Raw genomic sequence first — 23,460 nt, 5'->3', positions numbered from 1 at the left:
GCATATGAAATGCGTAGCTACTACCAAATATTTTGGTTATATATTGTTTGTGACCTATTCAATGGTCACAGGTAACGAAAAGGATGGGGAGATGGAAGTGCTTACATCAACCTGACAATGAGAAATTAACCAACTTGTACAATTCGAAAAAGGTTATTATATTCTGGAAAGAAGCCTTAAAACAATGGAAATTCAAAGAATGATGATCTATCTAAATAATTTAGACTGGCAATATTAAATAACCCCCACAGTTCTGTAATACAAATAGCAAATAGAATTCTACAGAATTTTATTTTTCTAGGAAGTACAGCTGACTGGTAATTCCAAATCACAAATTCTTAGACACCATTTACACTTTACACAACCAGTTCTCTGAATCACTGTTATTTTCTCACATATCACTGTGGAAGGCCTAGTTACTAGAAACCATGTCCAAAGTAAACTCTATATAGTAAACTTAACTCAGTCACTCAAGACTAAGACCCAAATGTATACAGTGGGGAATGAATTAATTTAAATTAAATAAACAGCATCTATGATTACATACTATTACTCTTTCCAAGTAGCATACCAGGCACTAGAAATACTAAAGTACAGGACAATGTGTGGTCATGTAAAACAGCAGAGAAAATGCCTTTTTGGAAGCCCTGAACGTTTGAAAACAAAGGCTCTTCTGGAATCACTGGCTCTGAGTGAATGCAATTTTAGCTTAAGTTGTGTTTTCTAACTGAAGTAAGTAAAGTAGGTGAACTGTTTCTGGGTTCCACTGTGCATCTACACTAGTGTACTAGCCGCAACCAAGTCCACAGGGATGTAATAAATCTAAAACTGAACGTTTGAGAGAAGTTTGGGAAGCGCCAGAGAATCAAGTTGAAAGTCTGGTTTTGTGAAACCATTAAGAATTTTAGATCTGGATAAGAGCTCAGCAAAGAAAGGAATTCACACAACCAGTCCTCTGAATCACAGTTATTTTCTCAGATATCATTGTGAGAAATTCTGGACAATTAAATTCTGGACAATTCCTTGGAAACACAACAGTAACCAAAACAGAAACAACTGTTTGACCAAGCAGACAGGCTTTTATGGCACCTTTCCTGGGAACTTCAAATGTCTTCATAAGTCACTCAACTGCACTTGCTGCAAAGATGTAACGTGCTGGGGCGACAGCACAGGGCGGAGTGCGTCCCAGCGGCCGAGACCAAGCAAAGGCCACCTTCCCGCAAGACCACGTTCACCGCGAAGGCTGGCCTCGCCCCTAGCGCGCCTGGCGCGACTCCCAATCGGCTCTGGCCCGCGCGCCGCTCTCGCGCTGAGGGCGCCAGTCACCGCATCCCACGGCCAGCGGCTCAGCGGCCCGCGCCCGCAGCGCCCGTACCTCACGCCGCTGCTCCGAAAGCCAGCGGACGCGCGCCCGGCCGTTCCCGGGGACACCACGGCGGGTGCAGCGCTCCCGCCCAGCGCCGGCCCTCGGCCCAGGAGACCACGGAGGAGCGAGGAACCACGGGCCAGTACTGTCATGGCCGCAACACCGGCTTCCCACCCCGGGTTCCACCTCCCGCAGCTGGAATCCTCACCGACAGAAGCCGGCTCTGCCCCCACCCGGCCTGGCGGAGCAAGCGCGTGGGCCAGCTGCCGGGTTCTGGGTCGCTGTGCTGGGCGGGGCCAGGAGCAGAGCTCCGGGAGGGGTTGGTCCAAGAGGAGCCGGGTCCTCAGGGGCGGGGCCAGGAGATGGACCCCTGGGAAGAAGGAGCCTAGAGGAGCCGGGTCCTCAGGGACCGGGCCAGGAGCTGAATACTGGGCGAGCGGAGGGTATTGCAGGTTCTGGAGAACTGGAGACCTCGGAGGCTGGCAGTGTGGCCTGGCGGCCGGTGTCTGCACCCACCCACATTCTGCTGACCTTCCCTTAGTGAGGGCTGAGTGAAGACATCCGAACCAATAACTTCAGGCAGCCCCCCTTTTCCCTAAGCCATACTCCCGCCCCGTCCCCAGGGTTAGGTGGAATTTGACTTGAAGCTGTAAAGTAATAGGGTCTTTGTTTTCCAATGCCTTTAGGTGACCTTGGGATACCTAGAAGAAAGAAGTCTAAGGAGATGAAGATTTAAATGTGTGGAGAAGGAAAACCTCTTCCAGCAAGTTCCTTATAAAATGTTTAATATGTGTGTGTGTGTGTGTGTGTGTATACACACACACACATATATATCAGACGATTGATTCGTTGTTCCAATTAAGACAATAAGAGTCATAGATAAAACCATCTGCAAAGTCAACAGGAAATATTTCTCCCTGGGGCTGGCTGCAGCTGTGAAGAGTCATAACAATCTCTTTTCAGAACTGCTTTTTGACTGAGAAAATTTGTTTTCAAAAGTTACAGACTGCCAGAAAATTGTTCTTTAAAAAGTATATCACTAAGAATGAGCATCTTGTCTTGCTGATATGTCAATTTGACACAAAGAAACAACCTAGAAGAAAACAAAAAATGTTAACAACTAGATTTTAGATCTAAACCAGAACATATTTTTAAATCCATTAAATCAAAAAATCACACACACACACACACAAAATAATTTTAAACTGCTGCTGTGCAAAAAGGCACTGTTAGAAGAAAATATTTGTGAAACTTTCTGATAAAGAAAGTGACCGGTGCCATGGCACACGTCTGTAATCCCAGCAGCTGGGGAAGCTGAGGCAGGAGGATCATGAGTTCAATGCCAGCCTCCACCAATGCTAAGCAGCTCAGTGAGACCCTGCCTCTAAATAAAAATACAAAATAGGGCTGGGTATTTGGCTCAGTCAGTGGTTGAGTGCCCCAAATTCAATCCCTGGTTCCAAAAAAAAAAAAAAAGAAAGAAAAGAAAAAGAAAAAAGAAAGAAAGAAAGAAAGAAAAGAAAAAGAAATGTTTTAAACCCCCCCAAAAAAAACTTTTGAAACTTAATAACAAAAATTAAACAAGCCAGCTAAAAAGCTAAAAATTTGCAGAATATCTGAACAGATAACCTACCAAGCACAAATAAGATACATAGATGAAAAAGAAAGCACATAAAAGAAAAATATTTAATATCATTTGCATTAAGGAAATGCAAATGAAATAACCATAAAATGCCACTACATTCCTGGTAAAATAGCTAAAGTCCAAAAGTTGACAAAGATATGGAGCAACAGGAACTATCATTCATTGTTGACAGGAATAAAAATGATTTAATTGCTGGGTGGTATATGCACACCTGAAATCCCAGCGACTGGGGAGGCTGAGGCAGGAGGATCACAAGTTCAAAGCCAGCCTCAGCAAGAGTGAAGTGCTAAGCAACTCAGTGAGACCCTGTCTCTAAATAAAATACAAAATAGGGCTGGGAATGTGGCTCAGTGGTTTCGTGACCCTGAATTCAATCTCCTGTACAAAAAAAAAAAAAAAATCAATCATTGTTAGTCAGCTGTCACTGTGACAAGAGATAATTAACTTAAAAAGAGGAAAGGTTTATTTTTGCTCACAGTTTCAGAGGTTCCAGTCCATGATCAATAGGCCCTGTTGCTGAGGGTCTGTAAGAGCACATCGAATCATGGCAGGAGTATGTAGCAGAGGACACTAATTCACTTGATAGCAGTCAGGGGTCTCCAATATCCTATTCAAGGGTATACCCCCAGTGACCTAACTTCCTTCCACTCATCCCCACCTTCTAAAAATTACACCATCTCCCAACTGGTCCATAGGCTGGAGACTAGGGCTTTAACACATGGGCCTTTAGGAGACATTTAAAGATCCAAACTATACTAAGTCACTTTAGAAGATTGCTTGGAAAACTAACAAAACTTCTTTCAAAGTTAAAAATAGTTTAACTGTATTAAACAGTGCTAAACTATGAGCAGTCATGTTTCTAGCTATTTACACAACTGATTTGAAATTTATATCATCACAGAAACCTCCACATGAATGTTGATAGCACTTTCATTCACACTCTCTAAAAACTAAGATGTTCTTCAATAGGTGATGAATAAACAAATTATCATATAACCACACAATGGTATATTATTTATCCATCAAGCCATAAGATGATGAAGATGAACTTTAAATGAATATTGATAAGTGAAAGAAACCAGTCTGAAATAATTACATAATATATGATTTCAATTCTTTGACATTCCATAAAAGGCAAAACTATAGAGACAGTAAAAAGATTAGTGGTTGTCACAGATTCAGAAAAAGAGAAGCTTTAATAGGTGAAGCACAGAGGAATTTTAGGACAGTGAGACCATAAATATTTAGAACTTCATAGCACAAAGAGTGAAACTTGTAGGTGAATTACAAAAAAAAATCATTTAGGAGATTGGTGTTTTCCAAAAAGGAATGCAGACTGTGACAAGATAATCTAATTGCATTACAAATGTAATGTATGCTCACTGAAAGGGGTGAGGAAATCTTCTTACCTAAGTAACTCTGGAACTGAATAGAATCCTTAAAACTAATGGCAAAAGAAACAGCATATAAACATTATACAATATTTAATGAAGTTGGAAATATAAGTTAACAATTCTGAAATGATATGCATATACACTGGAATAGTTAAATAAATAAATGAGGGATGGTGGGAAACAGGTTTCTTGCTTTTGGAGTAAGAATCAACATAAGCAATGGGAGGAGAATAGAATGATCCATATACCAATGGACTAATGTTGGAACATCTTATGAACAGATTTTTGGCATAAAATAGATACATATAGTTACGTACAGAAATATTTATAGATGTGTGAATATTCAGGAGTTAGTATGCATACATATTTCTCTGCTTTGTCAGCTGAGACTGCCTAAAAGAGACAATGCCTAGCAGCAATAAGTAAACCTAGGACCCAGATCTTGACTTTAACAATAAAGGAACCAGGAGTCCTTGGAGAAAAGGCTGATTCTAGGACTTGATCAGAAAATATATAAGACAAGTCTAGCTTTAATTCTTGCTCAAAGAATTCCATTTTAATGGGGCTATGCCAAAGACAATGAGCTAAATGGGCTCTTTGAGGCCAAAGCTGGAATAATTTGAACAGCAAAATAAAATAGTATGGGGTTACAACTCAATGTAAAATACTAACAATCATAATAGCATACTTATATAAATACATAATTAGATAAATAAATGAATGGAAGAGAAGAGAAAATCATGTGCAGATTCTAAAAATTTATGTAGATACCATACCCTCAAAGAGGAAGAGAAAAGCTCTTCACTCCTTAAGTGGGAATTGATCATAGTGACTTCCTTTCAAAATCTATAGTTTGCAAAGAAGAAAAGACAGTTATTTAGTAGAAAAACCTGACAAAAACTTGTTCAGCCATGTTATTAATTAACATCAAGTGATAGACTATGTTGATTGTATGGATACTTGATAAAATGAGATCAAAATTATACTTTACCTCTGTAGTATTTTTCCAGAACTCATAATTCCAGTATAATGAGAAAGAATTTTAAGTCATCCCAATAGAGGGATAATAGAGCTATATTTAGGATTAAATATAGCTGAGCAGTACTTGTTAAAATTGTCAAGGTCATCAAAAACAAGGGAAGTCTGGAAAACTGTCACAGCCAAGTGGAACCTTAAGAAGACATGACCAAATGTAATGAGGTAACCTGAATTAGGTCCTGGAACAGAAAAATGACTTTACATAAAAGCTAAGAAAAAATAATGTAATATAATGCATCAGTACTGGTTCTTTAATAATGTGATATTAATAATAGGAGAAACTGGATGCATGGGAACTCTTGATACTATCTTCTCAATTGTTCTGGAAATTAATAACTGTTCTAAAAACTAATGTCTTTTTTATTCAGCCAGAGCAGGTATCCATTGGAATCAATACCAGGAGAGGTTCTCTAAAGTGGACTCTATCCAAGTTATATTTATTGCAATTATTGACCCTACCCCCTTCTGGACTAGAAATTTAAGAACTGATGCTGAGACCTTCACAAGAGAACCTTAGAAATCAAGGAGGGTCAATGGGGAATTAAGAAAGACACACAAAAATTTACGGAGAGAAAGCTGGAACCAGGTAAGACAACATCCTCTGGTGGAGGAACAATGACACAGAGCTAGTATAGCACATTTATTATATTATCATCAAAAGGTTTCTCGTGGGAAAGTTTCTGTAAAGCAAACAAGTTTGAAGGTCACAGCACTTGTGAGTCATTGTGGTTATCTTGTATCTTGTATCCTCTATCCCCAGCGGCTGACCTTAAGGTCCAGACTCATAGAGTTCTGGGCCTTTGCACAGAACTTCATCAGGCAGGGCATCACCATAGTAACTGGGCAATCTTTTTCTGCATATTTGCTCAGAAAGTTCTGAGCACAAGTTCAGCCATAGCCTTGAGGCAGAGACCATGATCTAAGTCACCACTCTTGCACATCTCCCCCTTTTATATTTTTAAAATGTAACTGATGCATGTCTACTCTGAAGTGCTTGAACTTGTATCAGATGAGCTTGCAGATGACTGAAAGAAAACAACATTGACTTAAGAGTAAGGAAATAAGTCCTATGCAATACCATGAAGTATGTTTTAGTATATTCCAAGGATTGAAGCCGTTCAGATCATCCAACAGCTTCTTTGTAAAACTGGCAGGAGATAACATAGGAATCCAACTTTTCTTGAATAAGTTGGATGTAATGGTGAAGTGGTAAGAGATTTAAACTAACATTGATATGATTCCAAATTCCTAAGAGATACATCTTTATCATTTCCCAATCCCTTTGGGAGGTATTCTATGGAACAGTGTTACATAAATAAACTGATAAGTGACATAACATCATAATTGTTGTTTGACTTGAAAACTTTATATCTGATCACCCAAGCCCACTACAGTAGCTTCTAACCTATTCAACTTAGCTTTAAGTTCATTATCAATAGCCTCCTGATCCTGGAGGACTCTTGAAATATTTTGTTCCAAAGCACTGATGATAGGGAGTACTATCTACCCAATTTCTTTTCTTCCTTCCTTCCTTCTTTCCTTCCTTCCTTTCTTCCTTTCTTTCTCTTTCTTTCTTTCTTTCTTTCTTTCTTTCTTTCTTCTCTTCTTTATTATAATCAGCTATTTTATAATCAGCTATATTATAATCAGCTATATTATAATCATCAAAATGAATATGATGATGATGATAGTGACCAGCATTTTTTTAACCAGAAGGTGTAGGAGCTAAGAAGTTTACTTCTGTAAGGCACTAACAGATAAGAGTTATAAATTTTTTAAGGAAAATACAAAATGAAATTAACAAGAATTAAAAACATATTGAATCTGTATAACAGCTAAGAACTAAGAAAAGAAATTTTAATAATCCCAAATCTTTTCTTTAAACTTTAATTTGAAGAACACAAGCTTGGTAAAATGTTCTTCTAAACCTGACATTTTAAAGATTTATACACTTGGAAGATATGAATACATCTAGTTTACAAAGCAGCCAGTAACACACACGAGGCAGTCAGAGACCGTGATCCAAGTCACTGCTCTCCACAGGCTGATATTTTTTTTTAATCTTTGATGTTATTCTAAAACCTGCTGAATACCTATCAGTTTTATTTTTTTAATTGAAACAGAGATGATAAAAAGATTACAAAGAAAGAAAATTAGGCATCAGAATACCATGAAGAAAAATTTCTTCTATAATTATTTCAAATGTTTCAATGAAAACTTTGGAAGTTGCTTTAAAGAATGTAGTGCATTTTCATGCCATAGAGATGTATATTTCCATGTAATTATTAAGAGTATCCATGGCACTGCTTGGGGCATGTGATTTGTCAACCTCCATTTAATTAATAGCTTATCACGTATTTTATATATATATAATATGTGTGTATGATATTCATTATTGTAACAAAATATTTGAGAGTGATTTGGGAGACTGATGCAGCAGAATCACAAGTTCAAGGCCAGCCTGGACAACATAATGATGCTCTGTCTCAAAATAAAAAACACCAGCAATATAGCTCAGTGGTAAAGCAGCCTTGGATTTATTCCCCAGTGCAAAAAAAAATTGATTATTAAAAAGCAAACAGTTAAAACTGGTATTAGAAGCCAGCAAAATAAGAGTAGATTGCCTTGAGGCAAATAGAGTTGGTACTAATGACATGTGCGCTAGCTTACTCTGAACAGAGAAGAGCATAGAAGAAGGTTGGTCAAAAGCTCAACAAAGAGCTTAGATGTGGAGGAAAACAAACTACAGTCAAGGAATAAATAAGATACAAGAAACAGGAGTGACTCCCAACAAGCAATAGCCAGATGAGTAGCTATGGTTGTCTTGGCAATATCAACCTGGAGGGGCAACTTCCAGAGGATATTTTAAGATCACTACATTTTATTTTTTTTTGGCCTAGAATGGTTCTTTTGAATACAGATACAGATTGTTGTTTCCTGCTTTTCTCTAACTGCTCCTTTAAAAAACAAACAAACAACCCTCAAAACTTCATTAAATTTAATTTTTTCAATACTATTTTAAAATGATTTTGACTCAGTAATTTTAAATATAAAATTAGTGGTAGAGAGTTTGCCTAGTATGTGAGAGACCCTTGGTTTTCAATCTCTATTATGGGGGGAAAATGTGAGGTTGCAAACAAGAGAAATGAATGGATTAGTATAATATGATTTGGGGGGAGAGGTACATATATACCTTGTATAATCATCAAAACAAGGCAAATGGTATATCCATCACCTAATTTCTTAGCTCTTTTAAAATATGCAATAATTGTAGCTCTATTAAAATGTGCAATAATTACAGTCATTCTGCAATGTGACAGACACAAGAATTTATCAATCTGGTTTAATGTGCCCCAGAACTAACCTCTTTCCATCCCATCCTCCATTCTACTGTTCCCAGCCTCTGGTAACCCCTATACCACTCTTTACACTATAAGATCAACTTAAGTTTTTGCATACAAGCCAGAGCATATAATATTTGTCTTTCTGTGCTTGATCTATTTCATTTAACATAACATCCCCCAAATATAATCATGTTACCGCAAATATCAGAATTGCATTTTATGAAAAATAATTTATGTATGACTAATATTTATTACATATAAATACCACATTTTTTTAAACCCACTAATGCATTGATACACATTTCAGCTGATTTCATTTGTCTTGGATATTGTGAGTAGTACTGCAAATAAACATGGGAATGTGAATGTCTCTTTTACATTCTGATTCCATTTCCTTGGCTGTTATACCTCTTCTGGTGTAGTTGGATCACATGATAGTTATAGTTTAACTTTTTTATTTCCAGAAATAGGAAATAAATAACTGAATCACATCTTTCACAAGATTATAAATTAGTCATCTTTTTAGTTTTAACTAATAGACTGGGCAATAAGTAAGATTTATAAACATCTTAATTTGCTTAATTTATTTACTTTTCTTCACTGCTAATTAAGAAGCATATTTTTTTTCTCTTTCATCTGCATTTTATTTTCTCTTCTATGAAATATGTCATTTTAATTTTTTTCTAATTGATATGTGATTTATAGTTGAATGTCAATTCATTTTCAGTTCATGTGTAACAGGTATTTAAGTTTGTGTCTTTCTTTTTTGTTGAGATTTTTCAATAAATGAAATTTCCTATTTGTGGTCTAACTAATCAATCTTTTATGTTTGGAGCTTATTGTAATGTTAAAAGTAATTGTTCCCTACTTTAAGATTATACATGTATATTTCTGCTTATTTATTCTAGAGCCTTTTACATAAGTTTTGATTTACAGATTCAAATTTCTAATAAGGATTACAATGCACATCTTGTATACACACACACACGCCAGGGATTGAACCCAGGGATGCTTAACCACTAGGCAACATCCCCAGCCCTTTTTTATATTTAGAGACAGGGTCTCACTAAGTTGCTGAGTCTGGCCTTGAATTCGCTATACTTCTGCCTCAGCCTCCCAAGCCACTGGGATTACAGGTGTGCACCACCATACCAGGCTCAACTATATTTCAAATATATTTTTGTTAAATATTAACTAGCAATTATAACAAGAGCATTTATTACTAATCCATTCATTTCTCTTGTTTGCAACCTCACATTTTTCCCCCATACTAGAGATTGAACCAAGGGCCTCTCACATACTAGGCAAACTCTCTACCACTAAGCTATATCCCTAGCACATTTTATGTTGAGACAGTATCTCATGAAGTTTCCCAGGCTGGCCTTGAACGTGTGGTCCTCATGCTTTAGCTTCTCAAATAGCAGGAATTACAGTCTGTGCCATGGTACCAGGCTTCACTTCTTTCTTATGTGAATTCTCATATAAGCATAGGTCTGCTACTGTTCTCATTTTCTAAATTAGTTAATGACAGATTGATGTGGCATAAATATTAGTGAACCTGAAGACATACAAATCATCAAAAAAGAAATGTATAGAATTAATATTGTTAAAGTGGCCATACTATCAAAAACAATACACAAATTTAATGTAATCTCCATAAAAATACCAGTGACATTCTTCACAAAACTAGGGGAAAAAAAAGTCCTAAAATTTATTTGGATAGGCAAAAAAGCAATACTGGAGGCATTACAATATCTAACTTCAAGTTAAACTACAGAGCTATAGTAACAAAAACTGAAAGGTACTACATAAAAACAAACACATAGACCAATGGTAAAGAATAGAAGACACGGAGACAAATCCACACAAATATTGTCACTGAATCCCTAACAAAGCAGCTAAAAACAGAAAAGACAAACTTTTAAGCAAATGATGCTGGTTATGGGTATGTAGAAGAATGACACTTTCACCCTGCAGAAAAATCAACTCAAAATAGATCAAGACCTAGGAATTAGGTCATAAACTATGCAACTCCTAGAAGAAAACGTAGGGTTAACACTCTAGCATAGAGACACTGGCAATCATTTTCTCAATAGAACCCCTTAAGCTCAGGTAATAATACCAAGTGTTAATATATAGGATGACAGCAAACTAAAAAACATCTACACAGAAAGGAAACAATTAAGAATGTGGAGAGAGAATCTACAGAACTGAAGAAAGATCTTGGTAGCTACTCTTGTGATCAAGGATTAATATCTATAATATATAAAAAACTCAAAAAACTTAACATGCCGCAGTCTGGCTGGGCACAAAATAACTGAGCCACCACCAAAAACTTGTAGATTCAAACAGCAACTCTTTATTCCCGAACTCTCACCGACACTCTGCCCATACTTCCTGTGAACACACTGCCTCTACCGGGCTCTGCACACCAATTCTCTCAGAACTCCCCCCTCCCAGAACTCAACGGGAACTCCAAAGAGCAGGCGCCTGAGGCAGCAGGATACGCTCTAATCCTGGAGCCGCCCTATTCCCAGCAGGATCCACCCTAAACCCGGAGCCACCCTAATCCCTGAGCAGGGTCACCTTTCAACCCAAAAAATGCCATGTGTCATTCCTACTTGGCTATGGCTTTCAGCATTAACACACACACAAAAAGAAGAATTAATAAATGGGTAAATGGGGCTGGGGCTGTAGCTCAGTGGCAAAGCACTTGCCTAGCATGTGTGAGGCACTGGGTTCAATCCTTACCACCACATAAAAATAAGATAAAATAAAGGCATGCTGTCCATCTATAACTACAAAAAAATTAAAAACATATATGGGCAAGTGGATTAAACAGATACTTCTCAAAAGAAGAAATACAAATGGCCAAAAAAAAATATTTTTAAAAAGTTCAATATCATTAGCAATTAGGGAAATGGAAATCACAACTACACTGAGATTTCAGCTCACATAAGTCAGAATGCCAGTCATCAAGAATATGAACCATAATAAATGCTGGAGAGGATGTGGAGGAAAAGGAATACTTTTACACTGTTAGTGGGACTGTAAATTAGTACAACCACTATGGAAATTAGTGCAAAAGTGTCATGAGCTGTCTGTGGGCTGTGTGGACTATGTTGTCCATAGTAGCCTAATGAGGGGTTAAGTCTGGCATTGGGAACCTCCTGGGACACCCCCTGGATCACCTGATGCAGGTGAACTTCCCCCTCAAGCTCTGCCAGAGATCCCACACAGCACCTGAGATGGGTATGACCTGCCACGATGTCAATCAACCTGCTGACTGAAAAACAACTCAAGATTCTGCCCTTGAAACCTTATCCCTGCCTTTGATGTCTTTCCATATAAATAAAGCAAGAGTAGACTGCCTTTTGCCTTTTTCAGTGTGGAAACTTGATCCCTAAGATTGGCTAACCCGGCTGGCCCTTCTTTCTAAAAGTATTTTGTGTTCTGTGGTTCTTTCACATTTCTGTTTTTCTTAGCTTTCATTTTGCAGCCAGCCCATTCCACAGAGAGGAACCCCATTTCAATTGCCCGAGTGGGACACGGGCGAGACAGAAGTTCCTCAAAAGTTTAGGAATGGAACCATCATAGGGACTCAGTTATACCACTCCTCGGTATTTCTCCTAAAGAATTCAAAACATCATACTATAGTGATATATGCATACCCATGTTTACAGCAGCACAATTCACAGTAGTCCCTGGAACCAGTCAAGGTGTCTGTCAACAGGTGATCGAATAAGAAAATGTGGTATATCTACACAATGGAGATTTATACAGCCTTGAAGAAGAATGAAATTATGTCATGTGCAGGAAAATGAATGGATAATTGTAAAGAAAGTTTTCTTTCTTTTTTTTTATTGGTTGTTCAAAACATTACAAAGCTCTTGACATATCATATTTCATACATTAGATTCAAGTGGGTTATGAACTCCCATTTTTACCCCAAATACAGATTGCAGAATCACATCGGTTACACATTCACATTTTTACATGATACCATATTAGTGACTGTTGTATTCTGCTACCTTTCCTATCTTCTATTATCCCCTCTCCCCTCCCCTCCCATCTTCTCTCTCTACCCCATCTACTGTTATTCATTTCTCTCTTTGTTTTTTTTCCTTTCCCCTCACAACCTCTTATATGTAATTTTGTATTACAATGAGGGTCTCCTTCCATTTCCATGCAATTTCCCTTTTCTCTCCCTTTCCCTCCCACCTCATGTCTCTGTCTAATGTTAATCTTTTCCTCCTGCTCTTCCTCCCTGCTCTGTTCTTAGTTGCTCTCATTATATCAAAGAAGACATTTGATATTTGTTTTTTAGGGATTGGCTAGCTTCACTTAGCATAATCTGCTCTAATGCCATCCATTTCCCTGCCAATTCCATGATTTTGTCATTTTTTAGTGCTGGGTAATACTCCATTGTGTATAAATGCCACTTTTTTTATCCATTCATCTATTGAAGGGCATCTGGATTGGTTCCACAGTCTAGCTATTGTGAATTGTGTTGCTATTAACATCGATGTGGCAGTATCCCTGTAGTATGCTCTTTTAAGGTCTTCAGGGAATAGTCCGAGAAGGGCAATAGCTGGGTCAAATGGTGGTTCCATTCCCAGCTTTCCCAGGAATCTCCATACTGCTTTCCAAATTGGCTGCACCAATTGGCAGTCCCACCAGCAATGTACAAGAGTACCCTTTTCCCCACATCCTCACCAGCACTTGTTGTTGTTTGACTTCATAATGGCTGCCAATCTTACTGGAGTGAGATGGTATCATAGGGTGGTTTTGCTTTGCATTTCTCTGACTGCTAGAGATGGTGAGCATTTTTTTCATGTACTTAAGAAAGTTTTCTTTCATAAGTGGAAACTAAAGGAAAAAGAAGGGAAAAGAATGGTGGGGAGATTTCATGAAAATCACAGAGATCAATAGAATAGAGGAAAGGGACCAGGGGGAGGAGGAGAGAAAGGAAAGGGAAAATACTGGGGAATTATATTGGCAAAATTATATTTTTATATTGTGTGTATGTACAAATATGTGATGACAAATATCATAATTATGTACCACTATAATGTACCAATAAAAAAAAGTGAAGCCTGAAGTGTTGGTATAGGCCTGTGATTCCAGCAACTCCAGAGGCTAAGGCATGAGGATGGCATGTTTGAGGCCAGTCTCAGCAAATTGGCAAGACCCTGTCTCAAAACAAAGAGAAAAAAAAAAAAACTTGGGATATAGCTTAGTGGTAAAGTACCCATTTTTTTTTTTTAAAGAGAGAGTGAGAGAGGAGAGAGAGAGAGAGAGAATTTTTAATATTTATTTTTCAGTTCTCGGTGGACACAACATCTTTGTTGGTATGTGGTGCTGAGGATCGAACCCGGGTCGCACGCATACCAGGCAAGCGCGCTACCGCTTGAGCCACATCCCCAGCCCCAGTACCCATTTTTTTTATACCCAGTATGTGTGTGTATCTCTCTCTCTCTCTCTCTCTTTATATATATATATATATGTGTGTGTGTATGTGTGTGTGTGTGTGTGTGTGTGTATCTCTCTCTCTCTCTCTCTCTCTCTCTCTCTCTCTATATATATATATATATATATATATATATATATATATATATATATTTTGTTTTTTTTTTTTGAAGCAAGGGTCTCTCACATATTAGGCAAACTCTCCACCACTAAGCTATATCCCTAGCACATTTTATGTTGAGACAGTATCTCATGAAGTTTCCCAGGCTGGCCTTGAATGTGTGGTCCTCATGCTTTAGCTTCTCAAATAGCTGGAATTACAGTCTGTGCCATGGTACCAGGCTTCACTTCTTTCTTATGTGAAATATAAATATATATATATTTAGTCATCAGCAAGCCATGGGTTAACTTTAAGACACCAAGTACAATGTAACTGGAGTTCCTAAATGAATGGGGTGGAAAACAAACATATTTTTATGGCCTTGAATTATGTTGCTTTTTTTTTCTTTGTAGTCTAGCCTCAAAGAGTAATGCAAAACATACTTTGTGCTCCTGAGGGAATTGTTCAAAAAGCAAAGTGGCAAAACAGAGAACAGTGGGCTCTTGATGTGAACTCTGGGGAGAGCTAACCAAATTGCAATTGTTACATGTTAACATTGGCAGCAAGAAGAAAGCAGATATGCATCAGTCCTCAGTAAGATCATGGAACTTGATGTTCCAGGGCAGGAGGCTTGGCAGAGCTGCCAAGGAGCAGCAGTCAGGATGTCTTAGTCGGCCTGATGAATTAGCTGCACCTCTTGTAGGCACTCATAGAAGGCCTTTGTTGTTTTTTTTTTTTTTTTTTTTTGGATTTTACATCTCAGTATTCCACAGAGGCTGGGTCTAACTGGGGTGGAGTTGGGTACTGCTTACAGATGTGGTAATAATGGAAGAAAATGGAGACAACATTCCGGCATCAAGCCTTGGCTCTGCCATTAGTAGGTTTTATAACCTTGGACAAGTCAGTTCATTTCTCTTTGCTCATTTCCTTTCACTAGCAAATCATGGTAAAATGAAATGGTTGTTATCATGACACCTCATTAGCTAAATATTACTGGAAGGGCTCAGGAAATGTCTCTTGGAGGAAGTGATTTGTAAACCAAGAGTTGAAGAGTAAGTAAAACTTAACCAGATGAATGGGCTAAATCTTAGTGAGGAGATGAAAGAGGTTTCAGTTAAAGGAAACAGAATGGGTAAAGTCCTGATCCAGAACAGAAAATGGTCATTTCAGGGAAGAAAAGAGTGATTTGATGTAACTAGATCATTGAGTTTCATAGCTAAGTAATTAGGAATCTTAAATTATTAGCAGCAAAATAACTTGCTGAAGGTTACCTGGCTATCAAGGACCTGGCTCATGATTGCACTAGCATTTTAACTGTTAATTATATATAGTCTTTCTACTGAACCATGCAAACAAGAGAAGATCATTGCTTTGGATGTTACAGGTATATAAAAAGAAGCAACAAAAATGAGGAAGTGAAACTGAGTAAATAAATCAGTGGATAAACTATGACCATTTGTTTCTACCATATTCCTCCAGAAATACAAAAACCATCTCAAAATAGAGTTTGTGATCAATACAAAACTTTGATGCTTAGTTCTGTACTGTAAACTTACATTTCACTAAACAGAAAATGAACCTGAGCTGGGTGCAGTGGTGCACACCTATAATCATAGTGCTCTGTAGGCTAAGGCAGGAGGACTACAAGTTCAATGTCAGCCTCAGCAACTTTGTTAAGTCCTGAGCAACTTAATGAGACTCTGTCTTAAAATTAAAAAAAAAAAAATTAAAATGGCTGGAGATGTGGCCCAGGTGTCCCTGGGTTCAATTCCTGGTACCAAAAAAAGAAGAAAAATGAACCTGAAAAGCCATGCAAATCACATTTATTTTTTTAAAAAAAGTATAAAACAGATCAATTCATTTTTTTATAATGAGTCAATTACATTTATGTGAGATAGAATGAATTGATTTTCCCATGTTCTTGTGTAAGACACTAACCGATAGGAGATTACATTAATTTAATCTTCATGATGTCCTCTGTATTCTGATGTCTTACTTGGAGATGTCAAGGTATGCAATTCTTTTAATTTGCCCTGCATGTAATTTGTTGGGATTCCTGAATATGAGTGAGGCTTGTTATCTCCAGTGACTGTGGAATTACATCATTCTGCTCTTCCTCTAACACAGCCTACTATAGGAGCTCAGTTGATGGTCCACAGTGTCAGGGAAACTCGTTTAATAGTGCACCCTCAATTGGCAGTGTTTTCTGTCTACTTCTACGCTAACCTTCCCTGTGCTTCTCAAGCACATACTTGCACTTCAATCCTTGTCTCAAGGTCTATTCTTATTATCCATTTTCTACCCAATGATTGGCCGACTGTGTTTGGAGTTGACACCATGTTGGAGATAAAGGATATCCTCTAAAGAAGAAAAAAATAATTATTTAAAAACAAAATTTTCTTAGCGAATATGTCTGTTTGATCTGTGTAAGATCTAGGTGTTGATCTTCACATGACAACTCATCACTCGGATATTTAGGGAAGATAATTACAACATAGATCACTTTGAATATCCTGTCCCATGACATGAAAAGTATAGTTCCATCCATTCAAACCTAGAGCAGAAATTTTGTTTAAATAATAGTCTACTTAAGAAAAAAAATATTAACATCAGGATACTTTGGCATTTTCAAGGGACAAAAATCACAGCAATTTAGTTTAATCATCTTAATTGGCTCTATTTTCAATGCCAGAATTGGGCAACATCTCATTGCATGAAACAGAATAGGGCTCTGAAAAAAAGATTTGGGTTTTATAGACAGAGAAGGGCTTGGAGAAAACAGAACAAAACAAAAGCCAATTGGCCATTTCAAAATTACTTTCTTTATAAGGTGGGGACAGGGAGACAGAACAACAGGAAAATAACTGATTAATTAACATTAGGTTATTTCAGGTTACTTATTTCATGTGAGGATTAAAGCAGAAGAAATTTCATTATCATGCCAATTAAAACTGGTCTTTTCGGGAGATTTGTCTGTTCCCTCTCTATTGTGGTGTAGTTAAACAGCCCCCAAAGAATCCATGTGTTAAAGACTTGGTCCTCAGACTGTGACACTGTTGGAAGATGATAGAAATTTTCAGAGGTGGGCAGAATGGGAGGGTTTAGAACATTGGTGTGGGGGTCGTGCTCTTGAAGGGATCCTGAGACTCTGGTCTCTCCCCCTCCTTTCTTCACACCTGGCCATAAGGTGAATAAGCTGCCTCTGCCACATGTTCCTATCACAACATACTTTCCTGCTACCAGCACAGAAAAATGGGGCCAACAGGTCATAGAATAAAATCTCAAAACTGTGAGCCAAAATACACTTTTCTTCTTTATAGCTGGTTTACCTCAGGTTCTTGTTACAGTAGTGGAAAGCCGATTAACACACTCTAATCCTGATTTCTCCAAAGATCAAACAAACAGCTTAGTTTCAGCTTAATGACCTGACACTTCAGTGTGAATCAATCCACTTTCACTCTTAGCATGAACTGTGCAGGAGCTTACTCTAAAACAATGGCCTCTTGTAATTTTTATTTAATGTCATGTACTGTACTTCTCTTTAATCTTTTAGATAATGATCATTACTCATACATCCTCAAGAGCCAAAGAAAACTAACTTTTCTATCTGTCCATGTGACTCTAAAAAGGAAACCATTTGGAAATTTTTTTTTAAATGGTAATACTATCTGTTAAAAAAGGGTTCATTCAAAATTCCAACACATTTTAATTGTATGTATTTTTAACAACTATGTAATATATGTATTTCAAAATAAATTTGTTTCAGATATTATTCAACTATATATTTAGGATATAATTTTCTAAATGCATTAATCATACTTTCTGCCATTGACTATGAATAATGTCAGTTATAATCTACAATAGGAACTTTTTAGCAGTAAACTGATCAGAACCCCTTTCTTACTATGCATAAGGTTCTGTGTTAGGTTAGTTAATCTACAAAATATCTCCCAAGTTGCTACCATAGAACACATACCATATATTTTTTTAGCATTATATCTCTGACAGCCCTTTTGGTCAGTTGTTTGTTTTGCTTTCAGAATCTGATTTCATTTGTTATTGTGGAAAGACAACCTTCATTTTCCAGATGGAAATGAAACTGTTTTGTGTTTTATTTTTCGGAGTTTCCATTTAAGTTAATTCTGAAGCTTCACCTGCTCTTCACAGAGCACAGGGCTCTACTTAGATCTTCAGGATTCCCCAGAAGTCTATTAGGTGTGAGCTTGGCCATCTTTAAATTAGGAGTGAAAAATCCCAGGATTTAAAAATAATGTAATTTAGTATTAATTTTTATGACTTAAAGAGAAAACTCAAGAAAGTATTCGCAGCAGATAGCTTCCTTCACCTCACAAAGGCAATAGAACACCTATAATAAATATTACACTTAGTGGTGAGATACTTAGAAAGTTTTATTTAGAACAAAACAAGAGATCCTGCTATCAACACCTCCATTCAAATGTGTACTGAAAGTTTTAAGCAGTACATCAAAGCTAGAAAGTGATATTAAAATTTATAATGAATGAAAAAATAAAACTGCTATTAGTAGGAGATGACATAATTGTCTAGACAGAAAAAGCAAAACAACTTAGAGTTACATAATTAGAATACTAATGGATACAAAAGTCAGGAAACACAGTCTTTAAAACACCATTTATAATGGCAAAATACAAAATGCAAGTTTCTAGAAATATGTTTAAGGAAAAAGTCCAAGAAGAATGTTTAAATTCATTTAAAGAACTCAAATTTTATAGGCTGTATCAAGTTCATAAATTATTTCATATTTTAAAGATGCATCATTATTTTACCCATAAATTCAATGCACTTTCATTCAAAATTCCTATATTGACAAGCACTGCTAAAGAACAAAAACAATGTTGTGAGACTTGCCTTTCCAGTCATCAAGAATTTTTATAATGCTATAGAAATTAAGATAGTGCTGCACTCATGTATATGTGATATATTGACCGAATAAAAGAAAGAAAACAAAGTACAAAATCAAACTACACATGTATGAAATTTAGATTTATACAGAGATTGGAAATTGATGATCTTTCCAACACTTTGTACTGGGAAACTGGTTACCCATATATGGAAAATAAAATTGAATATCTATCTCATATTATACAGAAAATCGATTTTAAGTAGATGAAAGTTCTAAATATAAAATACAAATTTATTCATTTACTAGAAGACAATATAGCATGTAATTATGATTTTGAGAAGTATAAGAGGAAAAATTAAACTATAGACAATTCCTTTCAAAAAGCATTAAAGAAACAATTTTATGTCTCATATAAAAGTGATGAATGATTAGTAACAAAAAAATTTAAAAAGCTTTTATGAAATAGCTAATAGTACAGAGAGCAAATGGGCATTATACAAGTTATTTGGCAACAATATATAAAAGTCTGCCCGTTCTATGAAATGGCCAGTAGGTGGAGGAAGAGGCACTTTCATAAATTGCTTTTGTGCACGGCAAACTTGGTACAACCATTTTGAGAATTGTTTGTACTATTTGGTGAAGTTGAAGATATACATAATGCTGTGAGCCAGTAATTGGACTCCTACATATCTATCCTAGAGTATCTCTAATTATCTCTAACACATGTGTTGTGGAAACCAGTATAAAAATTTGAAAGCAGCATTATTCATAGTAGTAAAGCTATAAGTAACACAATTTTCTAAGCAACAATGGACCAAATAAATATATGTTGGTGTTATCACAAAATGAAATGATATTTTATTAAAATGATCAGCACATACAAAATTCTGTAAAAATGAATTTACCTTATATAAAATTCATAAATATGGTATTGAATGATAGAATTAAGTCATATTACAGAGCCATTATCTAATTTATCTAGAATTCAAAGGAAAATGATACTAAAGAATTTTTTAGAATTCCAATAATACTGGTAAACTTGTAGAGATAAGTGAAAAATAATTAACACTGATTTCAAGATGAGGGTTAAGATGGTGGTATGTGACAGGGAGGGAGAGGAACTGAGTTTGGAAGAGTATAGAGAGTGCTTCTGGTATTTCAGGAATGTTCTAAGTCTTGGAGTTGGAAATAAAAATAGTTATTTACATTTTTACTCTTTCTAGAACTATATACATACATATGTATATATACACAAACATATAATATACATATGCATGTATACTCTTTAATATTATTTATGTAAAACACACTTTTGTGTTTTATACAATATTTTTACACTATCTTTTATATCTACGAAATTTTTTTCAATTTTTTTTTTTTAGGTGTAGATGGACACAACACAATGCCTTTATTTCTACAAAATTTTGTGCAAATTTAAAAGACATTTTAAACCTAAAAAATTATGTTGTATCTTTTGAATGTTTTCTATTCAAGTGTATAATAGACTTCCAAATAATCTAGAACTATCCATGTAATCTTACTGCTTACCATGCATCTTTGCTTATGGTAGATGTTCATTGACATCAAAATTAAGTCTATGCATGTCAATTTATACCTTACTAATGTTCTCAGAGCCCCCTCTCTGTCCCCCATTTTTTCCTTTTTTTTTTTTTAAGAGGCTACATGACAGTTTCTAGAATGGGACCTTGAAGACAAAGCAGGTTTTCTTTGTGTGTCATATAAAAATTATGCCCAATATCTTAGTCTCTTTCATTTTTAGTGTAATGAAGTTTAAACCACTTCAGCTCTGAAAACTCCACTACCAGAGGCCCTTATTTTCTCCTCATTTTTCCTACTTGAATGGTTTCTTTTCAGCTATAGTAAGAAGCTGCAAGCATCAACTGGACATTTCAATAAATTTGGGAGAAATAAAATATATTTGAATAGGTTGACATTATAAGCTCTAGGCTCTTACAATCATCAGGTGTGTGAAATAAGTACAGCAAAAGTCAGCTATTCTTTTTTATACATGTGGTGATACATGCCTATGAATCCCAATTACTTGGGAGAGTGAGGCAGGAAGATCACAAGTTCAAGGCCAGCCTAGACAACTTAGCAAGGCCTTGTCTCAAATTAAAAATTTAAAAGGTCCATGTAACTCACTAACAAGTGCAAGGCCCTGAGTTTAATCCCCAGAACCTCAAAAACAAAAAAATGAAAACAATTTTAAAAGCCTTAAAAATAAACCCCCCAAACAGTAAAGATCTGAGTGAAAATAGAGACAGCGATATTACCCAACTATTTAATATTTCAAATCAATGTACCAAGTCTCAGTGCTGGATCAACAGTTCAACATTGAGAGAAATAAACACAGAGAAATCACAAAAGACCGATTATTTGCCAATATCATCAATATGCATTAATTAAGCTGCAAGTATGGAATAGGATTGGGCATATAGTGCAAGGATCCATTCCTTAAGGTTTTTATTGTCATCAAGACAATGACCTGTGTAAGTATAAAAGAACTGCTCAGTCCAGTGAAAATTTGTAAATATGATAGCCATGAGATCTTAGTTGAATATAATAATTCTATCTACTAAACAAATACCCCAGGTTGACAGGCAGTAATTATATTGTCACCCCTAATAAGAGGAGTACAAACACTTGTAGTCATAGTCTCCAGATAATTAAATAGATTTTGTTTTGCTCCTAATTGAACTTTTATACTTGAGAACCTGTGTGAACATCCTGATTTAATTTTAGATAGTTCACAGTTTTTGTTTTGCTTATAGAAAAAAAAACAACTCTTTAGATCTGGCTTTCCTTTATGAAATGTTCCAATAGATAAAAGGAGGTGATAAACCCAAGGGCAGATAGCAGAACAATGTTGGTGAGATCCTGTAGGCAAGTTTGATTTCGACCTTGGTGGATGCAACACTGGTATTCCTTATGCACCACAATCTCAAGATTAATTTTGTTTCCTTCTCCTTCCTTGTTGAAGAATGAAAGGAGAAGCTCATCAAATACAAGTCAATAAGGAAGTAGAATATTTTTGTCCAATTTGTTTTCCTTGGGAAGGATGAAAAGTAGAGAATGTAATAAATCTATTAATAAAGACAGAACATTTTTGATGTGTTATTTCCTGGAGATGGACCAATGTAATTTTAAAGGATACAATGGCATTTGCAGTTAATCATGATTTAAAGAATGTTTTCATGAAAAAATTGTTTGTGTCTTTCTAAAAACCATTTGGGTTCAAAGCAGGAATTAATATGGCTTAATTTGTCTTTTCATTTTATGTTCACTTGCACAATTGTAACGAGGTCTTAATTTAATCCAGTATCTTATGATAAACTATTATGAAAATTAATTTAGAATAAATTGGTATTTTTTATTTGGTCAGGCCCAGAATACTAAGCTTCAAAGTTCTTAAAACTAAATTATTAAAAATGAATCGTATCATATATAACAAATCAAAATAAAAAATTGAAAAAAATGAATTTTGAGCTCAAATTCTACTGTTTCATTAAATGAACTTGGCTATGTGATATTTAACACAGTTTTTTTCTGCATCAACAAATCTAACCCTTTAACTGAGTAATCAACAGAATTTTTGTGGGTAAAAAACAATAAGTAGCCTCAAAACTCAAGAGTATCTCATTTGCCTTAACAAGACTTTTGCCTAAAAGAGTAAATCAAAGCCTCGGTATATAGAAAAAAAGCTGAAAAATATTGCAAACAGAGGCATGCTCCAAGGGCAAATTTTAATTGACAGTAAATAATATTTTAGGGGAAAATCTCAGCATGCAATAAAATTGGAGAACAATGTAACATTTTGCTGAGTTATTGATTTTTTCACCAACCAAAAAGCTACAATAAATCAGAACACCCTCCAGACACAATCTTAATTTTCTTACTCCCAATTCTCTAAGAACCACAGATGGTGTATCAAATTGTGCTTGTCAGTGTTTGTAGCTACCATGATGATAATAAGGGAATACATAAACAAACTTGGTCCACACTGTAGTGAACTTAATGAGAGGAAAACTATGGCATCACAGTGTGCACAAAGATAAGCCTCTTTGATGAGTCCTAAGAGCTGTCATAGGTTTTGAAAGATTCCTGGACTCATGTTTAAAAACCTTGGTTCTCCTCCTTGATTTGTATGTAGATGGTTCTGTGTGGGGACTGAACTGGGTGAATCTGTGGACATGTCTCTGTT

At 36.1% G+C, this 23,460-nt stretch overlaps 1 protein-coding gene across 7 annotated transcripts in view; it reads right to left on the bottom strand.

The window, feature by feature from the left end:
* Mthfd2l (methylenetetrahydrofolate dehydrogenase (NADP+ dependent) 2 like) overlaps window positions 1-1,654 on the bottom strand; it is a 118,226-nt gene extending 116,572 nt beyond the window's left edge. The window contains exon 1 of one of the 7 annotated variants that reach the window (XM_040292304.2): window positions 1,376-1,654. In XM_040292304.2, the coding sequence (XP_040148238.1) occupies window positions 1,376-1,518 (143 nt within the window). In that variant the 5' untranslated portion in view covers window positions 1,519-1,654. The other 6 variants (XM_040292305.2, XM_078021412.1, XM_005333244.5 and 3 more) reach the window with 6 other exon arrangements.
* Window positions 1,655-23,460: the final 21,806 nt, after the last annotated feature.

The sequence above is a fragment of the Ictidomys tridecemlineatus genome, chromosome 9 (assembly GCF_052094955.1).
Source record: "Ictidomys tridecemlineatus isolate mIctTri1 chromosome 9, mIctTri1.hap1, whole genome shotgun sequence".
Lineage (NCBI taxonomy): Eukaryota > Metazoa > Chordata > Mammalia > Rodentia > Sciuridae > Ictidomys > Ictidomys tridecemlineatus.
This window is presented reverse-complemented; position numbering and strand designations above follow the sequence as displayed.